The 23,643-nt window shown below is 44.3% G+C and overlaps 1 protein-coding gene across 3 annotated transcripts in view; it reads left to right on the forward strand.

Moving 5' to 3' along the window:
• The window catches only part of Chchd6 (coiled-coil-helix-coiled-coil-helix domain containing 6), a 225,450-nt gene that overhangs the window by 178,097 nt on the left and 23,710 nt on the right, over positions 1-23,643 (forward strand). For 2 of the 3 annotated variants that reach the window (XM_027428846.2, XM_027428847.2), the window contains exon 6: positions 2,479-2,549. The exons of the other annotated variant lie outside the window; for it this stretch is intronic. In XM_027428846.2, coding sequence (XP_027284647.1) covers positions 2,479-2,549 — 71 coding nt within the window. The remainder of the gene's footprint in view (positions 1-2,478; positions 2,550-23,643) is intronic. 3 annotated transcript variants of the gene reach the window in all.

The following is a 23,643-nucleotide window of genomic DNA, read 5'->3' on the forward strand; positions in this document are numbered from 1 at the left end:
TCCTGTGCTTCTGTACCAGCTTTTGTGACAAAGCCCATTGCCATGGGTCTACACAGACAGGATGGGACCAGCTGGGGATTTTCACTGAGTCATAATTAAGAAAATTTGGAAGCTACAGTGGGGTGGCCATAACCACTTCTTGGCCTGTGGACACTTCCTATGACAAATCCTACTGACCACATAATTGGCTCCATGTCCTGTGGGACAGATTCCTCCTGCCTACCATACAGAGCAGTAGCTCCTCTTCTGTCTGCCCACAATAGATGCACCCATCTAAGCCCTTGGGTTGTCCCTTTGAGAGGGACTAAGCAGGTAACTGGGCCTAGAAGCCTGTGCCATGACCCTGTGAACACACAGGAGAAAAGAAACTCAGAGATGATTGATCCAGGCAGATTTCTTATGGGGAAGAAAGGCCAGTTTCCATGGAAGGAACTTAGTATGAGGTTCTTTGTGGCTTCAGAAACTGCATGGTTTCTGTATGGGTTAAGGGAGATCTGTGTGCCTGTGTTTTCTGTCACTTTGCAGTTAAGAAAACAAAGCTTGGAGGAAGTAAGTGGTTTACCCACAGACTGTGGCCAGAACACACCAAAATGCTGTCATACTGTGGGCCCATGCATTAGGCCACATCCGCAAGAGGCTCCAGCCCAGTCCTGGTGATCTCAAGGAGGTCACAAAAGAACATCTGCTAGAGGAACAGGCACATACTGATCAGATTGCCTCTGTCCTTATCCTCAACCAGGACAGCCACATCAGGGAATGCCATACTTTTCTGAAGCAGAGCCAGCTCTCTTGATGTGAGGGCAAGGACTCCAGAGGAGAAGTAGAAACCCTTCCTGGGCACAACGTTAGTATAGATTTTCCACTGCCAGGCTGTGAGGAAGACCTATGTTTATTTCATGCCTGGTGTGCTGAAGCTTCTGACCTGCCTTGGAGACCTCGCTGGTGTGGAGAGAGGACACTAGAAGGGATAGGCTAGGTGACCTGCTCCACCCATAGACCCTGGTCTTCCCCGCCAGTAACTTTGTGTTCCTAAACTCCCCTGCAAGAGTCTCCTTTCCATGCTGACCTCCCCCGACCCCCAATCCCTAGGCAACTTTCCCTGAGAATGTAGACAGTGGGAATCACAGAGAGCTGGTTAAAGTAGAGCCTGGGTCCAGTTCAGACCTTCATTCACACCTGTGGTTCCCTAGAGGAAGTCGTCTGCCTTAGTTCCCTTCCCTCTAAACCTTGCCAGGCTCCACACCACAGCATGTACTCTCCTGGAAACCCTGATTCAGACCTCTCTTTCCCTGTCCACCCAGGAACCTGCTTGCTGCTTTTCTTCAGCAGGTAGGTAGGTGGAGCCAGGCTGAGCCTGACAGATGTGCAAGGAAGCACAGCCTTGAGACTTCACTGTCATAGCAACTTGTTTCGAGGACTGACTGATGAACCTAAAACTGTTTGCTCATCTATGAAATGGGGGAGAGTCCCTTCTCAGGAGTGAATGTAGTCAACTCTGCACAGGGCCTGACCGTGGCATATTGCACAAAGGCATCTGCTACTGGCCTGATACCCTACTTGAAACATCTGACCACTTACCCTTGACCCACCCTGTCTCAGCCTCTAGGTTTGGCCTTCCCCCACCCCCTATATGTCTATCCAACCATGCATGGGTGTGAGCACTCCCACCTGAAGTGTTATGTCCTGAGGCTGCAAGGGATGTCAGTATGAGTCTCTGAGAGAAAGTGAAGACGCTGGAGCTTTAGAGAAAAAAGAAAGTGCTAGTCTTGACCTGTGTGGCCAGAAGTGACTAACGAGTTAAGCAATTTACCCATCATCACAATGAAGCACCAGGATTAAACCCAACTGACTTGTTCTTGCTCCTAGGCTTTCCCTGGCAGCCTGACTCTATAAGTGTATGTGCAATGGATAACTTCAGGAAGGACAAGGCACATGCCTTTAGAACTTCCCACAGTGCATCATGGGAAGTAGCAGAGCATGCCATAGCCTGGGAATCAAGACAATGGATAGCCTGGCACTTGCTGTTTTGTCTTGTCATTTGACCTCTTTAGGCAGTGTGGTCCAATTATCCAGTAGGAATTGGAGTAGATCAAGGTCAGAACATTTTTCTTTACTAGTAATGAATGCTTAAGACTTTGCAGACCATTCAAGCTCCACCACAGCCATTCCACTGATACTGTAGGTGTGTATGACTATGGGCCAGTGAAACTTTATTTACAAGCAATGTGGTCAGCAGATTTGGTCTGTGGCATGCAGCTTGCCATGCCCTGAACTAAAAGTTCTCATGGTTTGCCTTCAGCAAGTCACTTTTCTGGGTTTCCATCACCATGGTCAGCATGCTGTGGGAACTAGGACCTAAACTGTGCTCACACCAGTTAAGATATTAGCATCTATCTGATTCTAGTGTGATTTTGTTCCACAAGCTTCCAGAAGAAGATGGCCATCTTTGGTAACCAGTTCTGTGTTTTCTCTTTCTAGAATGCCGAGATATATAAACTGTCTAGCCAGCAATTCCACGAGGCGGCTTCAAAAGCAGAGAGCACAATAAAGTAAGAATCTGCTTATTGTTCTTTGTAAATTTGCCTGCATTTGTGAAAATCCCCTTGTGTGGCTTGAAACCTGCCGCCACCTGCCTGATGGCAAATATCTCTAATAACAAGACAGCCATCTGTTCCTCAGCCCCTCAACTGGGCTAAAGGTAGCCATTGGCCATCAGTAATTTCCCAGCATAGCACACAGTTATTCCCAGTTCCTTGGCATGTTGAAGTGTGCCACAGCCACTGTTTTCTCTAGGGCAGCAGCCGCTTTATTATCTAGCTAGGTAAGGGGCAATGAACAGGCTCCAAGGGCCCTGGGGGAGGGGGGCATCCCTGGCCCTGGCCTTCTACTTTGTGAGGGGTAGGAGTGGGACTCCAAGCATGTCCCCTGAGGGAGCCTGCTGCTCCTGTTGAACACACAGTCCTCTTCTAGCCTAGGCCATTCATGCTCCGGACACTCCATGCTGTGCTTCCAAATGAAAAGGATTCAGAGAGGTCAAAGGTTCATAGGCCAGTGCTCTGCCACATCTGCCATGCTCCTTTGCTATCCTTGAAAAGCCTGAACCAGGATGTCAGAAGCAGGGAGGTGTGGGCTTGTTCATGAATCATTTGGGTGCAGATCCCTAGGGAAGGAAAGCCTCACTTAAGTGTGAAGATGGTCTCTGTGCCAGGAGACTAGAATTCTCCAATGAACTCCTACAACCCTTTCTGCTCCCTTGGCAGTCTCTCTCCCAGCAAATTGGGTAAGTCACCAGAAAAGCCCATCATGGTATAAAATGGTTGATCTGGCAACATGAGAAGATGTCATAGGGGGTTTGAATAGCTATGGTGTGACAAAGTACATCGGGACTACTGGTCAACTCTGTCCCACCAGCTGGCTCCCAAAATAACCACACAGAGACTTATTAATTATAAATGCTTTGTCAATAACTTAGGCTTGCTACTAACTAGCTCTTACAAATTAAATTAACCCATGTTTTTCTTTATATCATGTGACTCAGTACCTTGTCTCAGTGCAGCATGTTCATTTCCTACTTCCTCTATATCTCCTCGTGACTCCTGAGACTCGTGACTCTACCCTTCCCCCTCCCAACATCCTCTCTCACCCAAAAGCTCTGCCTGGCTATAGGTCTTCAGCTCTTTATTAGCCAATGAGAGTACATATTCATAGTGTACAAAAAGATTGTTTTATAGCATTTCCCCTTTAGTCTAATTAAAAAGTAAGATTTTTACTTTAACATAGGAAAACTATATATAGCAAAAACAGTTATCATGTAACTGTTTTGTATTTGTAATTTGTATTTGGCAAATTTAGAGAAAATAGTCTCTTCTTTATCTTTGTGAGTGTAAAGTTTTATACCTAATTTTACCTTTTATCATAACTAAGGAAATCTTTAAGTCTAATTATTTAGTCTTTCACTCCATCAAAGACCCCAAAAGGATGTAATGTTACCTAATAACAGGGGCATCTGGCTGCCTAAACATTCACCCAAAGTTCTACATATTGGGACACCTAGTATATCTTTTTTTTTTCCAGATTCTTTTTATTTGAATTAGAAACAAGATTGTTTTACATGACAATCCCAGTTCCCTTCTCCCTCCTGTCCTCCCCTAACACCGCCCCCCAACTAAAACCCTACCTATCACATATCCTTTCTGCTCCCCCTGGATGGTGAGGCCTTCCATAGGGTGTCATCAGAGTCTATGGTATCCTTTGGGATAGGGCCTAGGCCCACCCCCGTGTGTCTTGGCTCAGGGAGTATTCCTCTATGTGGAATGGGCTCCCAAAGTCCACACCTGTGCTAGGGATAAGTACTGAACTACAACAGGAGGTCCTGTAGATTTCCTAAGTTTCCTTAATGAAATCCATGTAAGACCTAGTATATCTTGTGGATGGAATTTCTGTTCCACCTGGTCCCACAGCTATTTGGACCCAAATAAACACACAGAGGCTTATATTACTAATCAACTGTTTAGCCAATAGCTCATGCATCTTTTTGGCTAGCTCTCTCTTAATTATTAACCAGTAACTATTAATCTTAAGTATTTCTATATGGCCTTTTCTTACTGGAGAATTCCCGGTGTCCTGTCTTCCCAGTAGCTACGTGGCATCTCTCTCTTGCAGCTTCTCTCCCTGTCCTCCTCTTCCCAGCATTCTTCTAGTCTGGTAGCCCCACCTATACTTCCTGGCTACCGGGCAATCAGCATTTTATTAAACCAATAAGAGAAACATATATTCGCAGCATACAGAAGGACTCCACCATCATCTCCTCTTTCTGTCTAAATAAAAAGGAAGGTTTTAACTTTAACATAGTGGAATTATATATAGCAAAAGAATTATCAAGCAAGAACTATAGTTAACAATATTTAGTCTACTAACATTTGGCAAAATTCAAGGAAAATATTCTGTCATCTATCCTATCTTTGTGAGTCTAAAGTTTTACATGTAACTTTTATCATAACTAAGGAAAACAAACTATCTGTCTTCAACTCCACCAAAGACCTCAGAAGGATAATATATAAACTGTAGAATTGACAGAGACATCTCAATGCCTGGACAGTCACCCAAAGTTCCTCTGTAATGTTGGAGCATCGATCTTCAGCCTATAGGCCATAGTGTGTCTAACAGACTTCTCAGCCAAGCAGGAAATTTGAAACTGTTCCATCTGTATTGACAGTTTGTCAGTCATTTTTCTCTGTGTCCTGCAGAATGTCTAGTAGACTCTTCATGAAGCAGGAACCCTGAAGGACTGTCCCATCTTGTTTTGACAGGTTCAGCAGTCACTTTCCTGTGGGTCCTTCATGTCCAGTTTATACAATCAAGTAGTCCAGGAAAGATCAGCTTCTTGCCCAAATGGCTAGTCTTGCCATATTGAAAGCAAACTCCATAATGAGTTTCTTCAATGTCCTTCTTCCTCTCTGATGTAATTGGTGTTTCCAGGAGCAATTGTGTCTCATTGTCATGAAAAACCCTAATAAGCCTTTTTTTTTTTTTTTTTTTTTGGTTTTTTTTTTTTTTTTTTTTTTTTGAGACGGGTTTCTCTGTGTAGCTTTGGAGCCTATCCTGGTACTCGCTCTGGAGATCAGGTTGGCCTCGAACTCACAGAGATCCGCCTGCCTCTGCCTCCTGAGTGCTGGGATTAAAGGCATGCACCACCAACGCCTGGCTTCTAGTAAACCATTTTAAATGCCATATTCTGTAGGTCTTTGAATGATTTTGAAGAACACCAATCTGTTTTAAATATATCTCTTTATAGCTACAAATCTGCCTAACACCTGTAAGTTTTGACTATTATAGGTGATTATCTATAATCTGTATTTAATTACATTTTTAAATGAGCTGTATAAACATAATATCTCAACAAGAGTAGAAATATGCATATAACAAAATTGACCTTAAATTTGTATCAATAAACCAAAATCTATACCAATGCAAATATTCATTTCTATATCATATCCCTTTGTTTTCTTTAAAAAGAGATTAATTGTGATTATAAACCATTAATAACCAAGCTCGTTTAAATGAAAACAAACATTTATAAACAATATTTGAGAATTTGGGTGTCGATCTCTCCAAATGGTTTCCTGTTGTTTGGGGGCACTGTCAGTCCCAAGGGAATCCTGAGAAAACCCAGAACCATGCAAAAATCCTGGCTGTAGTGGTCTGAGACTGCAACCTCAGCTGTTTTGGATGTTGGATTGATCACCTGGGCCACAGCTTCAGAGGGCTTTGGTTGATCAAACCATATTAGTCTGGAAGGAATCCACAGCTTTTCATCTTCTGTGGAAACAAAAGCAGAACCTCTCCCTTAGACTTAAATTTTGAAGTCAAAACATTTTCAAAATATATAGGTTAGATTAATCCAACAGCATTTATAATCAAATGTCTTTTAGCAGCTGTTGCTCCTTCCTCAGCAATAAAACAATTCAAAGACAACATACAGTATCCAGACTCTGTGTATTTTCCATTATTATGTGGCCTTTTTTTACTACTCTATTTCTTTTATTTTTATTTTTATTTTTTGAGGCAGGATTTCTCTGTGCTTCTTTGGCTGTCCTGAAATTCATTCTGTAGACCAGGCTGGCCTTGAAATCACAGAGATCCTCCTGCCTCTGCCTCTAGAGTGCTGGGATTAAAGGTGTATGCCACCACACCAGCTACTCTATTTCTTTTTTAAGGACTTTATACTTTTGCTTTTCTCTCCCAAGCCTATGTATATATTTTTTAACACACTGTAAACCATTTACTAGTTTTTCTTTATCTGAATCAGTCTTTTCTGTACATCTCTATCTTTTTTTGACCACGAGTCTTTAATCTGCTAAGCAGCATGGGTAAAATTAAATCAGCAGCTAATCCCACCCTATTCCTTGACTTTCTGAGAGTCAAGCTTCATTTCTAGATTCATGTTTATTGCCACAACTCTGTGAAGTTTCTAGGTCCATGTCAACACCAAGAAGCATGCTGCCAGCTTTTCATAAACTTCATTTAATTGTTTGGTAGTCAAACCTCTTAAAAGAGCTGTGCAGTTTTTGCAGCTAACCCTGAGTCAGGAAGCCTCTCTTAAAGGAGCCATGCCTCTACTTGTCTCTAGCAAACAGAGCCCACCCAAGAAAATGCTGCTACCAAGAAACCATGCTTGATTTTGTTCTTTTGTTTTTAAAATCCCTTTTTAAACTTTTGTCAGGTTTTACATGGAGATTCTTTCCCCATGTGTGGCCACCATTTTTCAACAGTTTCTGTTCTACCTGGTCCCAAAGCTGTTTGAACCCAAATAAACACACTGAGGCTTATATTAATTATAAACTGTTTGGCCAATGGCTCAGACATCTTACTGGCTAGCTCTCTCTTTAATTATTAACCCATAATTCTTAATCTAAGTATTTCTACATGGCCTTATCTTACTGGAGAATGCACAGTGTCCTGTCTTCCCAGTAGCTACATGACATCTCTGTCTTGAGGCTTTTCTCCCTGTCCTCATCTTCCCAGCATTCTTCTAGTCTGGTAGCCCCACCTATATTTCCTACCTGGCTACTGGGCAATCAGCATTTTATTAAACCAATAAGAGAAACATATATTCACAGCATATAGAAGGACCCCCCCCCCATCAATCTCTGACAGACATTTTTGAGAATCAGGGAATTTTGAAAGACTGTCCTACCTTGTCTTGGCAGTTTGGCAGTTGCTATGTTTTGCATTCTCCTGGTTCAGTTTAGAGAGTATACCGTCAGCAGTTGAGGCAAGGGCAGTTTCTTGCCCAAATAGCTAGCTTTTGCCACAAAGAAAGTAAGTTCCAATATGGAGGTTCTTCAGTACCCATCATCTTTTTTAAAATAGTTTCGTGCTGTCAGGAGCAGACATGTCTCATTGTCATGAAAAAACCTTAGGTTATTAAACATCCTAAGTGCCATATTCTGTAAGTCTTTGAAGTGTTTGAAAACTATATCAATCTAAATATATCTATCTGTATAACCTTGAAAACATACCTAACATGTTTTCACATATTTGATTATTATAGATGAGTATTAACTTGCATCTTAATTATATGTTACATTTTTAAATGAGCCACATAAGCACAATACACCAAACAAGAGTAGAAACATATATACAGTATAACAAAACTAACTTTAAATTTGAATCAATAAACTGAAATCCATACCAATGTAAACTATTTTGAGATTAATAGTTGTTTTATGGATTAAAATAGATTCAGTAATCTACCTTTTTATCTCATCATTTCTATATCATATCGTCCTTTTTCCTTTAGAAAGAGATCTTTGAATTTAACGCCTTTGTTTAGCTTTTTTCTTGACTATGACCAATAGCAACTTGTAACAAACCCTTTAAATGATGACAAACATCCATAACGAATCTTTGGGGAATGTGGGCAGTGTTTTCTCTAGAATGCTTCCTTCTGTCTGGGGGCTCTGGCATCTTTGGGGGACCCTAAGAAGATTTAGGATAATGGTTAAGTCTTGGCTATAGTAGTTTGTGAGGCTGGACCATCTCAACCAGCAGACTTGAATCTGTTCTGGATACAGAACTCTGAGGAAACTGCAACAGAGGCATTTTGAGATGCTGGATCACCTGGACCATTTGTCTTTTTTGGTGTCTGGTCCCCTTCCTCTGAAAATACATGAATTTAAGTTAACATACATATCTCACTAATACAAGTATAGACTGTGTGTGATATACAAGTTAGCCAAAATGTTTTTTGTTTTATGTTCGGGCAGATAAAATATACATTATGGGTTTTGTAGTTTTTTCAGGTTTATTTCTTTATGTCTGTAGTCAGGATTTTCAGAGGGTTTTCCTTGATCAAACCTGAACCATATCAATCTAGAATGAATCCACAGCCTTTCATTTCCTGTAGAAATAAAAGCATAACCTCTTCCCCAATGCAACATACCTTTTGACTTCCATTTAGAAGTCAAGATATTTTTAGAATATATAGGTTGGTTTAATCTAGCAGCTTTCATAATCCAGTGTCTCTTAGCAGCTCTTGCTCATTCATCAGAAGTCAAAAAATTCAAAGACAACACAATAACATACAGGATCCAGATTCTACGTGCATTTCCCATCTTTACATGTCTTATTATTATTTTTATTTTACTTTATTACTTTTTAAAGAGTTTATTATTTTTAAACTATTTTTTATTCTATGACTGTATATATCCTTTCTCCTTTCTCTCCCAAGGCTAAGTATATTTTTAAATGTGCTATAACTCATTTAGAGGTTTCTTTTGTCTAGATCTGTCTTTACTGTGTGTCTGTAATCTTTTTTTGTCTGTATCAGCAAAACTTCAACTGCTGTGCAACTTAGTTCATGGCATGCTGGCAGCTGGCTCCTCTCCCATCAGTTCCCTGAGAATCTGGCCTTATGGCAGAGGTACCAGGGAGCCATGTTTACCATCCCAACTCTGGGAAGTTTTTATGTCCATGCTGCCACCAAGTAGCATGCTGCCTGCTGCTCATGAACCCTATTTAAGTGTTCAGTAGCAGGGCCTCTCAAAAGAACTGCACCTCTGTTTGCCTCTAGCACTGAGCCTACCCGAGAGAAAGCAGTTACCAAGAAGCCACATTTGACTGTTTTTTGTGTTTGGAATCTTTTTAAACTTTCTCAGGTTTTATGTGGATATATATGCATTGCCCCGTGTTGGGTGCCATTTGTTGATGGAGTTTTTCATTGTGACAACTAGTTAGCTCTGTCACGCCAGCCAGCTCCCCAAATAACCATACAGAGACTTATTATTAATTATAAATGCTCAGCCAATGACTTAGGCTTGTTACTAACTAGTTCTCACAATTAAAATTAACCACTGGAGAGATGGTTCAGCAGTTATGTGGACTGGCTGTTCTTCCAGAGGTCCTGAGTTCAATTCCCCACAACCACATGGTGACTCACAATTTAAATTAAACTATATTTTTATTTATATTCTACCACATGGCTCAGTACCTTATCTCAGTGCAGCATATCCGTCTGTTTCCTTTGCATCTCCTTGTGCCTTCTGAGACTCTCATAACTCTGCCTTTCTTCTTCCCAGTGTTCTTTCTCCCTGAAAATCCTGCCTAGCTATAGGCTAGCAGCTCTTAATAAAGCCAGTGAGAGTAAAACATATTCATAGTATACAAAAAGGTAACCATGTGATGAGCCAGGAAAACAGGGTGGAACAGATGTACAGTCAGAACAGACACAAGGGTTTGGTGGAATAATATAAGGAACAGTGTTGGGCTTCTTTTCCCATATAAGAAGCACTTGCAGATAAGGGAGTGCTGACAAGCAGCACCAAGAAAGAAATAGTTTGGGGAGAGTAAATAACAGTCTTCAAACTTTAAGTCCTAGAGTGACAGTGGAAATGTGATAATGTGGGAGGACAGAGCTGAGCTTTCCCATCAGGTAGAAGGAGACAAGGAAAGGTATAGATACCCAGCCCTTGGTGTGTTGCCCCTTCCCCACCACCCCCATAGGCCTATGCATTGCATGTCCCCTGAATGACAGAGGACATTTAGATGTCCTGTAGGTGTGTATCATCTGCCTACAGATGTCTCTGCCTCAATGGAGGGACAGCAAAACCTATTTCAGAAAGGCTCTTGTTCCACATTAGCTTCACCCAAGATTGTGAAAGCCTCATGTCAGAAGGGACAGGTAGGGAGAGACAGGTGACAGCCACTACTGCAGTGCAACCCCTAACCATATGAGGGGCCTCTCCACCTGCAGGAACGTGGGTCTGATTCTCTTTAATGATCTAGTGCCCTGTACGTGCCTTTGTGAGCCTGACTTCATTTTCACAGGCCACTCTTACATCTTCCTGTCCTCTGAAGACAAAATAAAATGGACCAGTGTGGTACTGGCCAGGTGAAAGTTTGTGGTCTTGTGTATGTTTGTAGCATGCTTGGATGACCACTGCTGCTTGATGAGCCTTTATTGAATAGTATATAGCTTTTCCCACTTTTAGTTTGGTTCTCTAGTGTGCTATTGCTATTATCAGTGTACACATGGAAAAGGAGCTGGAAAAGGTTGCAAGGAACCTTACTTTACCTGAGATCTCAGTTGGGGGTATAGTTTGTATCTTACCTGCCCCACCCATCCAAAGTCACAGGTATTAAAGATGTGATCCTAGCCATGGGGTAGATACAATCTAGCAAAAGGCAGTTAGACCATTACAGGCATAGTCTTGAAGGGCATATTGGCCCTTATCTTTTGCTCCTTGCCTCCCAGCTGCTTTGAGGTAAGCAGGCCTCCTCTACCACAAGTTCCCTGCAATGTGTTGTCTCAGGTCCAAAGCATCAGTATCAAGTGACCATGTACTAAAGCTTCTGAATCTATAAGCCAAGTAGACTTTTCCTTTTCCCTCTGTTAAGTTGATCTGACCAACACAGTGGATGTATGATGGGTCTGAGGTTAAAGCTTAACTCAGACTGCTTCAGAGCTCTGTCCCTCCCTTATGTCTGTGTCTCTGCTGTCTTTTTCTTTTAAGATCTATTTTTAGTGTGTGTGTGTGTGTGTGTGTGTGTGTGTGTGTGTGTGTGTGTGTGTGTGTGTGTGTGTGTGTGTGTGTGTGTTTGTGTGGTTAATCACCCAGTATAGGCGCTAGGAACCAAACTCAGGTCCTTTTCAGGAACATTGCATGTTCCTAACCATCAAGTATCTCTCTGGCCCTTCTGCTGTCTTTCTAAGACTCTCAGTTGGGTCGTTAAGCTACCAGGCCTGGCAAACTGGCTCAGACCTCAGCCCTGCACTTACTGGCAAGTCAGTCTACTCTTGAAGGCTCCATTTCCTTGTCTCCAAATAGGACACACTTCGTAATACTCTACACAATGATGCAGCAAGTCTACATACACAAGGGACCTGTGGTATGCTGTCAACTGCTGATGGTGAAAGCAGTGCGACTTTTGGCTAGAGGGTGTTAGCATTCTTCAGAAACCCAGCTGGATCTCTGCGAGATGATTGGGTCATGCATGTTGAGTTCTTGTCAGTGAGCTCAGTCTCTATATGAAAGGGACACCAGGCACTGCCTTGCCCCTCCTACCCTGAGAAGACACAGGGGTAAGGTACTGTCCATAAAACAGGGCTGTGGACCTTACTACTCAGGAGCTGCCTACCACTGGGCCACACGGGCTATCCATCCTTCAGGACTGTGTTCAAGAAGTAGATGTTGTTTGAACCATCTGTGAGTCTCAGCTCCAGCCAGTACTAAGAGATGTTAATAATGGCAGCCATTGAGTCACTTCACAGCGCTTGCTTGGTGAAGAAAGATTTGATAGAGTTTCCAGAATACTGTCTTTTCCCTCATGTAGTAAACAGTGCAAAGTTAGAAAGTATTTTCCTTAAATATCAAAGGAAAAAATGTTTGTGAGATTTTTCGGATTAGCAAATGATTGCAAATTGCATTGTAAATGTCACAGGAATGAATGCCAGCTGCTGGTGGCAGAAACGGTGGGAGTTTCCTTCCAAGACAGTGGAGCATTGCTAACAGCTCTGAGTAAACTGAATGATTACTTAGATGGTAAACTCTGTCCATGTTTTCATTCGTTCGTTTACCACACGTGGCATGGCTCCTGTTCCTGATGGCATGATAGAAGTGAGGTTCTAGCTGGGAACAGGGCAGCTTCTGCCTCTTTTAAGAACAGCCTACTGGCATTTGAGATACAGAAAGCAGTATCTTAAACTAAATTGCAGAGAAAGCAACTTCCTAAACAAATGTTCACTATGGTCTAATAGTACTGTGAAAGATGGAGCACGAGTTTGAAATGCCCAGCCAAAGAACCTGACCTAGGCTGGACTTCACAAAGTAAATGACATTTGAACTAACTCCTATGAGATGAGGAGCTGCCAGAGGAAAAAGGGGGAAGCAAGTTTCAGCATGTGCAAGCTCCCTGAGACAAAAAGTCATGTAGTTCACTTAAGGAACTGGAAGATGCTCAGTGTGGCCAAAGGAATGAGCAGGAAGAGACACAGATGAATTTCCTAGAAGTAAGCCGGTTGACATTACGTAGCATATTTTAGTTTTGAGTAAGAAAGCAAAGTGCAATGTGCTATTTAGCAACACTACAACCAACTGTGGACTGCGTGGGTGGTGGTCCCAGAAGATCACAGGGGCAGAATACTTCCACAGCATTGCACATCTGTGTGGTGATCTGTGCACACAGACCTCCAGCAGCCAGTCCTGTGAGACAACAGCACAGGCAATTGTGCACAGCACACCAGGCTTGGTGATCACATGTGGCCATGCTGCTGCTTTAGTCCTCAATATAACATACTACTGTTGATCATTATTTTAGTGTGTGCTTACTCCACTTTACAAAGTAAAAATCAACTGTAAATCAGTCTGCTGTGTGACATGAACAATGGTTTCTAACATCTTGTGGGTACTGTGTCTCAGTTGCATCAGGAAGCCACACCAAGGGATTGCCACATGCCATCTAGGTTTGTACCTCACGATTTAGCTGATTTAAGGGATAAACAAGCTGCTCTACTGTTCACATGATGTTGCTAACAACACATTTCTTCATAACAGCTCATGATGGATAAGCAGTGGATACCTTTTCCACACCCAGCTTTATTTCCTTTTATCTGAAATCATGCCTGTAAATTCTCTCTTGAGCATATAGCTTTGCTACAGCATTTAAGGGCTGATGTATTCTCATTACAATTCAATTTTTTCTACTTTTAATGCTGATTTCTTCTGTTGAAGAAATGTATTGATGATTTTCCAAACATTGGAGGATTTTCTACTTTTGGTATGATTGCTCTCTAGTTTAATTTGCTAATTAGTGACTTGAGAGCAGGAAACTGAAATTGTTTGGTAGCTTGATTTATGATTCAGTATATATGGTCTGTTTGGTAGCCCTCCATGGTTACTCTTCACTGTTAGCTTAAATGCACTTGGAGTCACCTAGGAGACACCTCTTTGTGTATCTTTGAGAGTGAAGAGATCTGCCTGAAGAGGGAGACTAGCCCTAAATGTGGAAAGTACCATCATTATGGATAGGCTCCTAAACTGGAGAAAGATGAACTGAGTACCAGCATTCTTATTTCTACAACCTTTTGTTCTTCTGGGGAAGAATTCTTAATTCCAGAGCAGAAGGTACAACAATCCCATTGAATTAGAAGCTCAGATTTCCCTGGCCACTTTGGGCTCGTGGTTGTCCTTCACAGCTTTACGGTTAGCAAGGATGAGTGATCCAGACCACCAAAGGAGAAATTGAACTGTTTCTCCTCAATGGAGGTAAGGAAAATGTGTCTGGAAGGCAGGAGATCCTTCAAGGCACCTCTTGGTGTTTCCATGCTTTATGATTAAGGTCAGCAGGAAACCACAACAACACAATCCAGAAGGATAATAAATGGCCCAGACCCTTCAGGAATGAGGTGTGAGTCACCCCTCTAGGTAAAGAATCAAGACCTGCCTGCTGAAGGTAGAGGGAATGTGGAGTGGGTAAGAAAAGAATGTGCTCTAAGTGCCAGCTATAGCTAGTCAGAAAAAAGAGAGGAATAGCTGATGCAATCTTTGTGTTTGGTTAAAAGGGAATTCTGCAATGGAAATGCCTCACACTTATCCTCTGGGTAAAGTTCTTAGGACTCGTGCATCACTGCTGTCACTACTAACTAGACTTAACTCATTTATTGTTTCTTTGAGATCACTTACCTTCTGATTAAATAACTGATGGTGCCAGGCATGATGGTACACACCTGTAACCCCAGTGCTTGGAAGGCTGAGGCAGGTGGAGCAGGAGTTTGAGGACAGCCTGAGCTACAAGTTAGATCCCCCCCCCCCCCAAAAAAGCCAAAAACTTCCTTTAGTGTGTTTCTTTTATGTGAATTTCTAAACAAATAAGTAAATAAATAAATAGATTTCCATTTGTAGTTGTCTGGGGCATTTGTACTTCATTGTCACTGAGAAGGAATTAGCAGTCATTTTTATCTCTGAGGAGAGTTCTATATTGATGTCTTTTTCTATTGACATTGATACTACCACCATTACACTGGGATTCTTTTAAGATTTCTCTCTGTCTTTGACCTTTAACACTTTTTTAATAAGGCATATTTAGGCATGGATTTTCTTCCATTTTCTTTTTTGGTGGTTTATATCTTGGACTTTAGCAGCCTTGTCAGTCTTAGGAATTTTCTGGTATTCTCTAGGCAAATATCCATCTCTGCTGTCTCATCTTCTCCCCTCTATCTTTCCAGATGTGGATTGCCACTGCATGCGTCTCTTGGTTTTTGTTTTTTGGTTTTTTTTTTTTTTTTCTACTTTCACCATCTTGTAAAATCTCATTGCTGTAGCATAGTGTTCCAATTGAGCTTGGGTTCACTGGTTCTCTCTTTGTGGGGGCATTTGCCTCTTTACTGAACTCTGAATCAATTATCACAGTTCCCCCAATTATTGATGCCCCTTTTCAAAGGCTGACTAGCCTGATGAGCATCTGCCCTTTGGTGTGTCTTTTCTTGAATGTGTTAGCTAGGCTTATTTTGAACATCTGAGGTTGGTTTCTACCACCCTTCTCCATATTAGATAGTTTCTTTGTATTCCTGGTGGTTCTCAATTGCATGTCAACACCATAGACACCTTGGTTATGTTTTCAGAGGTGTCCTTGGTGGCCGCTTGAATGAAACAGTCTTCTTATTCTCAAGGTCTCAGCTGACACAACTAAGCATGAATAGTCTTCCTGACAGTCAGGTGAGTCACCCTATTCCCTGGGTGTGGCTCTCCAGAATGTTTCCTTCTTAAACTCTGAAGCATGGTTTTAGTTTCCTCAGTCATGGGAACCTTCTGGAAACACCCACGGCCTTTCCATGAGCTTCTTAGCCTCTAACTTTAAGTGTCTCAGGAATTTATAAGTGTTTTAAAGAAGAAAAAAACATGTTTCTAGCCTCCCACCTAGACTCCTAGGCCTTGAGCTAACAATGCTATCTCTCTGCATCCTCAAGAGATCACTCTACTGACCTCCTGGCCTTCACTGAAGACATGAGCTGATAGAAATGCTGTGGGGAAAGTGACCCAAGAATGTACGTCCATCTCTGCATGGCTTCCTTCTCAAGTCCTGGCCTGTTCATACTGGTTTCCTTGATACTTAGACACCTACAAGGATGGCTTTTATGGCAAGAGAATGCAGGTTTCCCTCTGTTGCTCCACTGCTGCTGAGGCAGAGCTGACAGACAGCCTCTGAGGAATGAGTGGACTCAGCCAGCAGAGAGGCCTTGCAAGTTCAAAAAGCAGGAAGTCTTAAAGCAATTTGGCAGAGCTACTCCAGCAGCATAGGGGGATGGTCCTAGAAACTTCCTATTATCTCTAGAGGCCTGAGTCAAGGTCCTGATGACTCTGGCCTCTGGGTCAGTGAAAGACTCTTGTGAGGCTGACAGTTACAGTTTGTTTTGGAAGAATTGAGTTGTTGGTGTAGATATGAATAGCCAAAGTGTGTATGCCCTTCCACCTCACTCAAGCACCATGGGTGGGATTGCTCTGGTTTTCTGAAGGAAGAGATTAAGACCCCAGGGAACATCCTGCATTTATTGTGTCACATCTATTTTTTATGACAACCTTCAGTCCTCTTCCCATGGGATTCATTCACAGCCTGCTTTGGCTTCTCATTGTTAGGAAACTTACAGTGTCCTGGAGCACAAAGAGCCAGCCTTAGAGAGTCTAGAACCGCCAAGTCAAGAGGAAGAGTTATTAACTGTCTCTTGAAACTGAGTCATTGTGCTCCCAGGACTTTGATCCCAGGATCTCTGACTAATGTTCCTTGAAACTTGTTGTTTGAGCTGCCACCCACCCTGGAAGAGAGGAATTACTATACAGACTGTAGTGGGTGACCCACCTATATCTACAAACTGAGTCTCCCAGTTTGCATCTATTTAGTGAGCTGATGACAAAATCAATTTGAACACCAAATAAAGTGACATTCATTCAACATTCTTAATCCATACCACTCCATCTGAACTCAACGGATGCCAGTGACTCAATTCCCTGTTTAGTAATCTTAGCTATAACTTCTTCTAAGAACGTGGAGCCGTAAATCCAGTGAGTGAACACCATGACAGGCATGCTTTGTGATACCATTTTTTTTCATCATGGTATCCATGATGAAAGACAAGGCAGTTATGGTAGGTTAGTTGGCCTCTCAGATGCAGTGTTCTGGTGTGGAAACTGAGACAAGCCTTATGTCTTCTTATGCAGATTCTTACAGAGACCACTGTGGTAACCACAGGGTTGGCATGGAGGCAGTTCTCTATGCTTCGCCACTTGACTGCCCTTACTCTACCTAAAGGCAGCTACAAATTGCTCACGAATACCCAGGCTGGCTGGCTGCCTCAGTGCCATGGATGGGAGGAGGGAGACAGAGAGAGAGGATACACATTGCGTGTACTTGCTCTTTTCTAAGCTGCATGCCACTGCAAAGTGATGCCTCTTGGGGAAAGGAAGAGCCATGAAAAGGAATTCTGTCCTGCGAATGGTGTGTGTAGGTAAAAGGTTGGATGCTCACTTGTTCCACTCAGCAATGGGGCAGACATCTCAAGTGGACCCCAGTACACTCTCACCGAACCTGGATGTGGTCCCTAGGCTACTTTCAGCGTTGCCCTCCCATGCTTAGTAACAGCAGTTGGATAAGCATTTGATCTGAAACCCATTTGCCACCCCTGAGTCAGATGAATTCTAATGATGGACTTTGTAGTTTGAAACTGTTTTTGGCTCCTGCTTTCAGAACAGACACTGTTAGGTTATGTGAACTTGCATAACCTGCTTTCTATGTAGCGTGTCCTTCCTTTTCTGACTAGACCATGCTTGCTTATGCCACTTTTCTGCTGGCTGTCCTGTCATCCAGAGCTCATCCAGTATCACACTGCTCTATGTCCCCACCTCCCAGGGTGGCCGGCAGGGTTGGGAGTGAAAACACATTGTTCTGTGGGGAGCCTCTGCCGCAGCAGCAGAGCTCACCCTGCTTTGAGGTCATTCAGGTGCTTATGCAGATCACAGCTGATCTGCTTAAGGTACAGCCTGTGTCAGATAGCGAAACCACTGAGACACTCTTCTGCAGGTTGTTTAGACAGCATTGGATGCTTGTTAAGCCTTGAACAAAGTACATGACACACAATGTGCACTGTTAGTGCTAGCTTACATATTAGCAAGCACACACCTGCCCTTGATACATAGAGCATGGTCACAACTGAATCTGGAGACACAAGGGCTAGGGAGGGGAGGCTGGTACCCAGCAGTTATCCTTGAAGAGTCCTGCCCCAGAGGTACTTTGGGCACAAGCAGCTGTGGATGGAACACTGCAGTTGTTGATAGGCGTAAAATACCAGAGCAGCTCACTGCAGCTGGTAGAAGCTTCTCAACTATTGACTCTGGAATAGCAAATGCCATAGAGCAAATGAAATGTAGGAATTGCCAGCAGTTTTGTGTTCCCTGTCATGTCAGCCTAAGTAATGAGTCCTAACTAAGTCCTAATAAGAGCTGAACTCATGGTTAGGACCTAGGTCGGGCAGCCCTGTGTGAAGACATTGAGAGACCCCACAAGGAAGGACTGCATGCCTCACAGGAAAGGCTTGAGAAGAAGCTGGCAGCAGGCCCACTGGCACTCCTTGGAGAAGCAAACCTTATCTAAGAGGTAGCAAGGCCAGAGGCCTGAACTGCAGCTATGAAAACTCAAGTGAGGTCTAGGGAAGAACTTCCTGACTTGCTGTGAGCCTTCATAATATCCAGCGTTCATCTTCTACCAGAAGTGTTTAAGGAAGAATAGTATTAGTACTCAGAGTGTGGCTTGTGTTGTTGTCTAGTGTCTCTCCTTCACTGGTGAACCATCAACATGTATTTCCCAGGAAGAGCTGCCAAGTATTTTATTGTGGGAATATATATATGGGACTAACCCATGGCCTGGTTTCTAGCACCTGGGCCTGCCGTTAACAGAAGGAAGCTGGGATGCTGGTGTGTTTGTCTGGAAACTCCCTTCCCTTACTGTTTTCATCATCCTCCCTGCAGGGGAAATGTTAGCCACGCCCTCTTGGGGGCTAGCACAGGTGACACAGACCACACACACTGGGGTGTGGTCAGAGTGATGTAGCAAGACCTTAAATATGAGGGTCACACACAGGCGGCTCTCTCTGTTCCCTGCCCTGTCTAGTGCTATAAGACTGACTCCCGTCTCGTAAGTACCTTTCTAATAAAACATCTGCTCATCAAACTTGCTCTGACTCCATAGTGATCTGCATATATTGCGTTTCACTTTACCTCCCTAAACATGAGGTTGAGTGATATGACCTCTGACCTGGTACAGGCCTCCTTACTCAGTTAAGGATGTGGTCCTTACTGCCTCTGATACCAGGCAGCCCTGCCTATGTATATACCCTGTCTCCACACAGCACTCACTACTCTTGTCTGAATCAGGTTTCTGCGAAAGCATCTTGGCAATCCCCCTGACTCCACACCTAGTGTGGAGCTTTTACCTAGTCATCACAGTCTGCAGGCTTCAGGCTTCTTGCTGGGAGGAGCTTTGTTACTTCATCTTTGTAGCCCCAAACATTTCAAGCACTCAAGAGACTCTCGGGGACACAGCGGCCCCTTAGGAGCTATGGGAGCCATGAATTGTGAGTGAAGCTCTCCCGGAATAGAGACCATGGCTGAACAGTTTCTGCCTGAGCTGTTGGGTCGTGATATAAACCAAGCTCTGTGGATCATCTGAGTACACTGAGCTTCACCAGGCAGCTGGAAAGATGGAGCAGGGCAGCTCTGTGCTCAGGCACCAGGGTGATCAGAACCTTTGGGAAGGTTCTGGTGTGTCAACAAGGCAGTCCTGGGGTAGTGGAGGTAATCACTGGGAGTTCAGCCTGGTTCTGGATAGAAGGCCAATGGTGCTCAAGAGCCATTTGGAATTTGTTCTGCAGGCTGCAGCAAGTCAAAAAGAAAGGCTTTTAAGTGGGGAATTGATAGGATTGGGTTTGTGCTTTAGAAAGATAACTGGCAGCCTTGGGGAAGACGAAGTGACAGTGTTGAGAGCAGAGAGAGACAGAGCTCAGTGCTGCCAGCTAGAATGACTCACCCATTCCGCAGCCACAGATTGCAGTGTTCCAGGGACAGAGGATGACAGGACCCTAGGCCCCTACTCCCAGGCAGTGAAACAGTCAGCAGTGAATGAGACAGAAACACACAGTGTGTGAAGGAAACATGTCGAGTGATATGGGAAAGGGTGAGTAGGACTGCACTCTTTGGAGAGCTAGAACTGAATGATATAAAGTGCTATGAAGAAAACAAAACAAGACAGTGTAGGAGACAATGACCAGGGCTGCACAGTTTAGAGTCAGAATGAGCTCTGTTCCCCACAGATGCAGGTGGGAGGTGGGTAGGAGCCATTGCGCTCTGTGGAACAGGGGACACCTGACCAGATCCTGTTTGTGCACTGTTACCTTCTGGGTTGCAGGCTACCAGCACATAAGCAGGAACGGGAGAGGAGCAAGTCTGAGGACCACGGGGTGACATGTTCTTCACAGTCTGTGTGTTCCAAGGGCCTGGAGCTCATACTTGTTCAGCCAACACCCACTGGGTGGGTTTGGATGCACTGGCCATGGGCTTATGAGAAGTGCTGCTTCTGCCCCAGGCTTTCTTGATGTTCAGAGATCCATGACTTAAAACTGAGCTTAGAGACAACTGTTTGGTAATCCCCTCCCCTTACAAAGACAGAAATGGCATTTCATTCCCAGCTCTATTAATGCAGTCACTTTGGGAATAAAGCCAGTATCCCTAAAGGCAGGGGCTGGGCACATCTCTTTTGTGCCACTTTTGTTTTCTTTTGAGTGTTACATTTAGATTAGCTTCTGGGGATTAAATGTTATTACAGTCCAATCTTTTTTCTCCTTTTTTAATCAGTAGAGAGGTGACTGCTTAGCATTGTTGCTGTTAGATTGTTTCCCTGAGTTGTGCCACCTCCCCATTCCTGATCTTTGGGGAAAGCCTGGCTGAGGCTGCAACTGCCCCTGACATGGGAGGAGCCAGGCCATCCGATGCAGCCCTGTGGTGTGCACATGCTGTTTCTCTACAGAGTATGGCCTGGGAAGTGAGTAGCAGAGTGTCAGTGAAGAATTCCCCTCAGTGCTGGGTGCTGTCAATGAATGCTGCTTACCCAGCACCAGCTGCAGAGGCTCTTGCCTGCCAGATTCCCAAAGGCCTGACAGCAGGACTTACTGGACTGGAGGCTGGCGACCCCCATCTCTGGTCTTGACACCTAGTCCTCAGGAGACCAGGGTGGATGTCACAGAAAGATGGCTCATAACAGATGGAGATTTAGAGACAAGTGTCCTAGGTATATCTCTAAACCATAGGGAGAAGTCCTACTTCCAGGCCATGTGGGGTTCTGACTTCCACCTTCCAAGAGATGACATTGTCTGACTCCCTTAGTGCAGACTGGCTATTCCAAACAAAAGGGTGGGTCATTCTGGGTGCCCACTCAGCGCTCTTTCCACTCACCTGTAACAAGTTGAGTCACCAGTGAACATCCTTACGCCTCCCATCTCCTATCTGCTTAGCCTGGAAGTTAGCAAAGAACATCCACTGGGAGAGCTCGGGTGACCCTCCCTCACAAGCATCCTCATTCTCCGTCTGGAACTCTTTGGCACAGAGATGATGCAGCCCTACAGTTAAATGACAGGATCCTTTGTCTTCCCTCAGCCCTCAGAGGAGGCACACACCTTACTGTAGTCCCCTCTTCTCTCACTGTCAGTGTGTTGTGGGCACCATCTCTATCACCCAGAGACTGCTCTGTCAACAGCAGCATGCCCACCAGATCCTCCTTGGGAAGCTGATATCTGCTGACTCCTCAGCTGACTCCACTGGTCATTGACATAAGCTTCCTGCACTTCCTGCATGCTCATCTCCACAAACAGTTATGTAATGCTCGGCTTGGACCTAGGATCAGGACCCAGTGTCCACTCCATGATTGGCACTCTAGGTGGACTTAATTCAGCCTGAGGATTGATTTTTGTAACTGCATATCTGTTGGTCCTCATACTCCACCTTTTAGTAACTTGTTGGTCACTGTTTCTTCATACTTCTGCTAAGTCTCTGATGACCTTGGTGAGTTGTTCAAACCTGAAAACCTCTGTCAAGACTTCTACTGTGCTGGTCCTTGTTCAGACAGCTCTTGGCTAAGTCCCTAGCCATCAACTTGTGCTGTCACTCCTTCACTGCAGGGTGGATGGTGTAGGAGGTCTTCCAGATATGTGGGTAGAGGCTGGGGCTGTCAGGCCACTGCCCATTCTCCTAGCCAGGATCCCTGGAGAAGGAAAGGCAAGATGGGGGTATGTATATTCAACAGACCAATGCTCTCTGCTGCTGTGTCTCCCTTTTCAACTTCTCTCAAACCAGCCTCCTGCTGAAGCCAACCCAGCATCTACCAGGGCGACTTGTTCCTCTAGAGTGGGCTGTGCCTGTTCTCTGCTGGCTGTAGCAATAGTGGCATGGTCCCCAGACTGCACACACTGTGTTCTTGAGCACAGTTCAGTGGATGGAGGGGGTGGTAGACATGGGAAGAATCATGGTCTTCTGATCATTCTCCTGCCCACGAAGACCTTCTGTGCTTTCCTCTAGCATTTGTTCTGTTTTCTAGGAGGAAGCCAGCTATACGCAAAAGCACAAGGGCTTTGCAGCAGAGAACTCAGAGTCAAGTAATTTTGGTGTCTCCCGTGGTGGCCCCCCTCAGCCTCAGTTGTATTGTCTCCACCCCTTGACCCTCAGTAGCTCCCAGGACTATTGTGAGGACTGAGTCCATCCAACCCTTCCCTTCTCAGATCTCTGATATGGGTCTTCATCTCTTTTGGAAGGCAGATAGGAGACAGGGTCTATCTCCATTTCATTGTCACTCAAGCCCATCGGATTATATGCTCTCTTTCTTGTTCCTTTCCCCAAGAGCCCCACACAGCTCAATGTTCTTCCTCCTACTGCCTAGCAACCTCTTTGTAGCTTCCTTGGCCCAACCAAGGTCATCAGGAAGCCTGGCAGGGCAGGGTGTGTTCCCTTTCCCTCTGGTGGCAGCTTTGGTACAGCAGTGGCAGTGGGTTTCGTGAAGCTTTGTGCTGTCCAACACCTGGATCCATGCCTGGCCTCACCCCTGCAGGACTTATCCTCTTCCCTTTTCATAAAGAGACAGGATTCAGTGATCAGTACTTTTTAAGCTTAAACTCCATTCTGGATTTTCCTTGTCTTCCCTCTGGCCTCAGCACACAGATCTGCAGATGAAGCCAACTTTGGTCTGTCAAGTTGACCCTCAGCCTGTGAGCCAGTCTCTGGTCCCAGTCTCTGGTCTGTGATATGGAGGCCTACTTGGGGTTACAATCCTAGTTAGGACTGACCATCAGACTCTCATACCCTCACTGTGTGCCCCTTGTGACCAAGCTAGGGGTCAAGAGCTTGGAAACTCCGACCTCACACTCCTCTGCTCTAGCTACTGACTCAATCTGCCTGATCTCAGATCTCTTCAGGAGCTTTCCTGGTCGTCTGTCCCCCCCAACCCTCCCCCCCCCCCGCCTCCTCAATGTGTACCGAGCCCAGAGCTCTGCAGGCTCCTGTTCTGTACTCTAGGGAGAATGGGTCCAAACCCATGAAAGCTCCGGCTCATAGCCCT

The sequence above is a fragment of the Cricetulus griseus genome, chromosome 8 (assembly GCF_003668045.3).
Source record: "Cricetulus griseus strain 17A/GY chromosome 8, alternate assembly CriGri-PICRH-1.0, whole genome shotgun sequence".
Classification (NCBI taxonomy): Eukaryota; Metazoa; Chordata; class Mammalia; order Rodentia; family Cricetidae; genus Cricetulus; species Cricetulus griseus.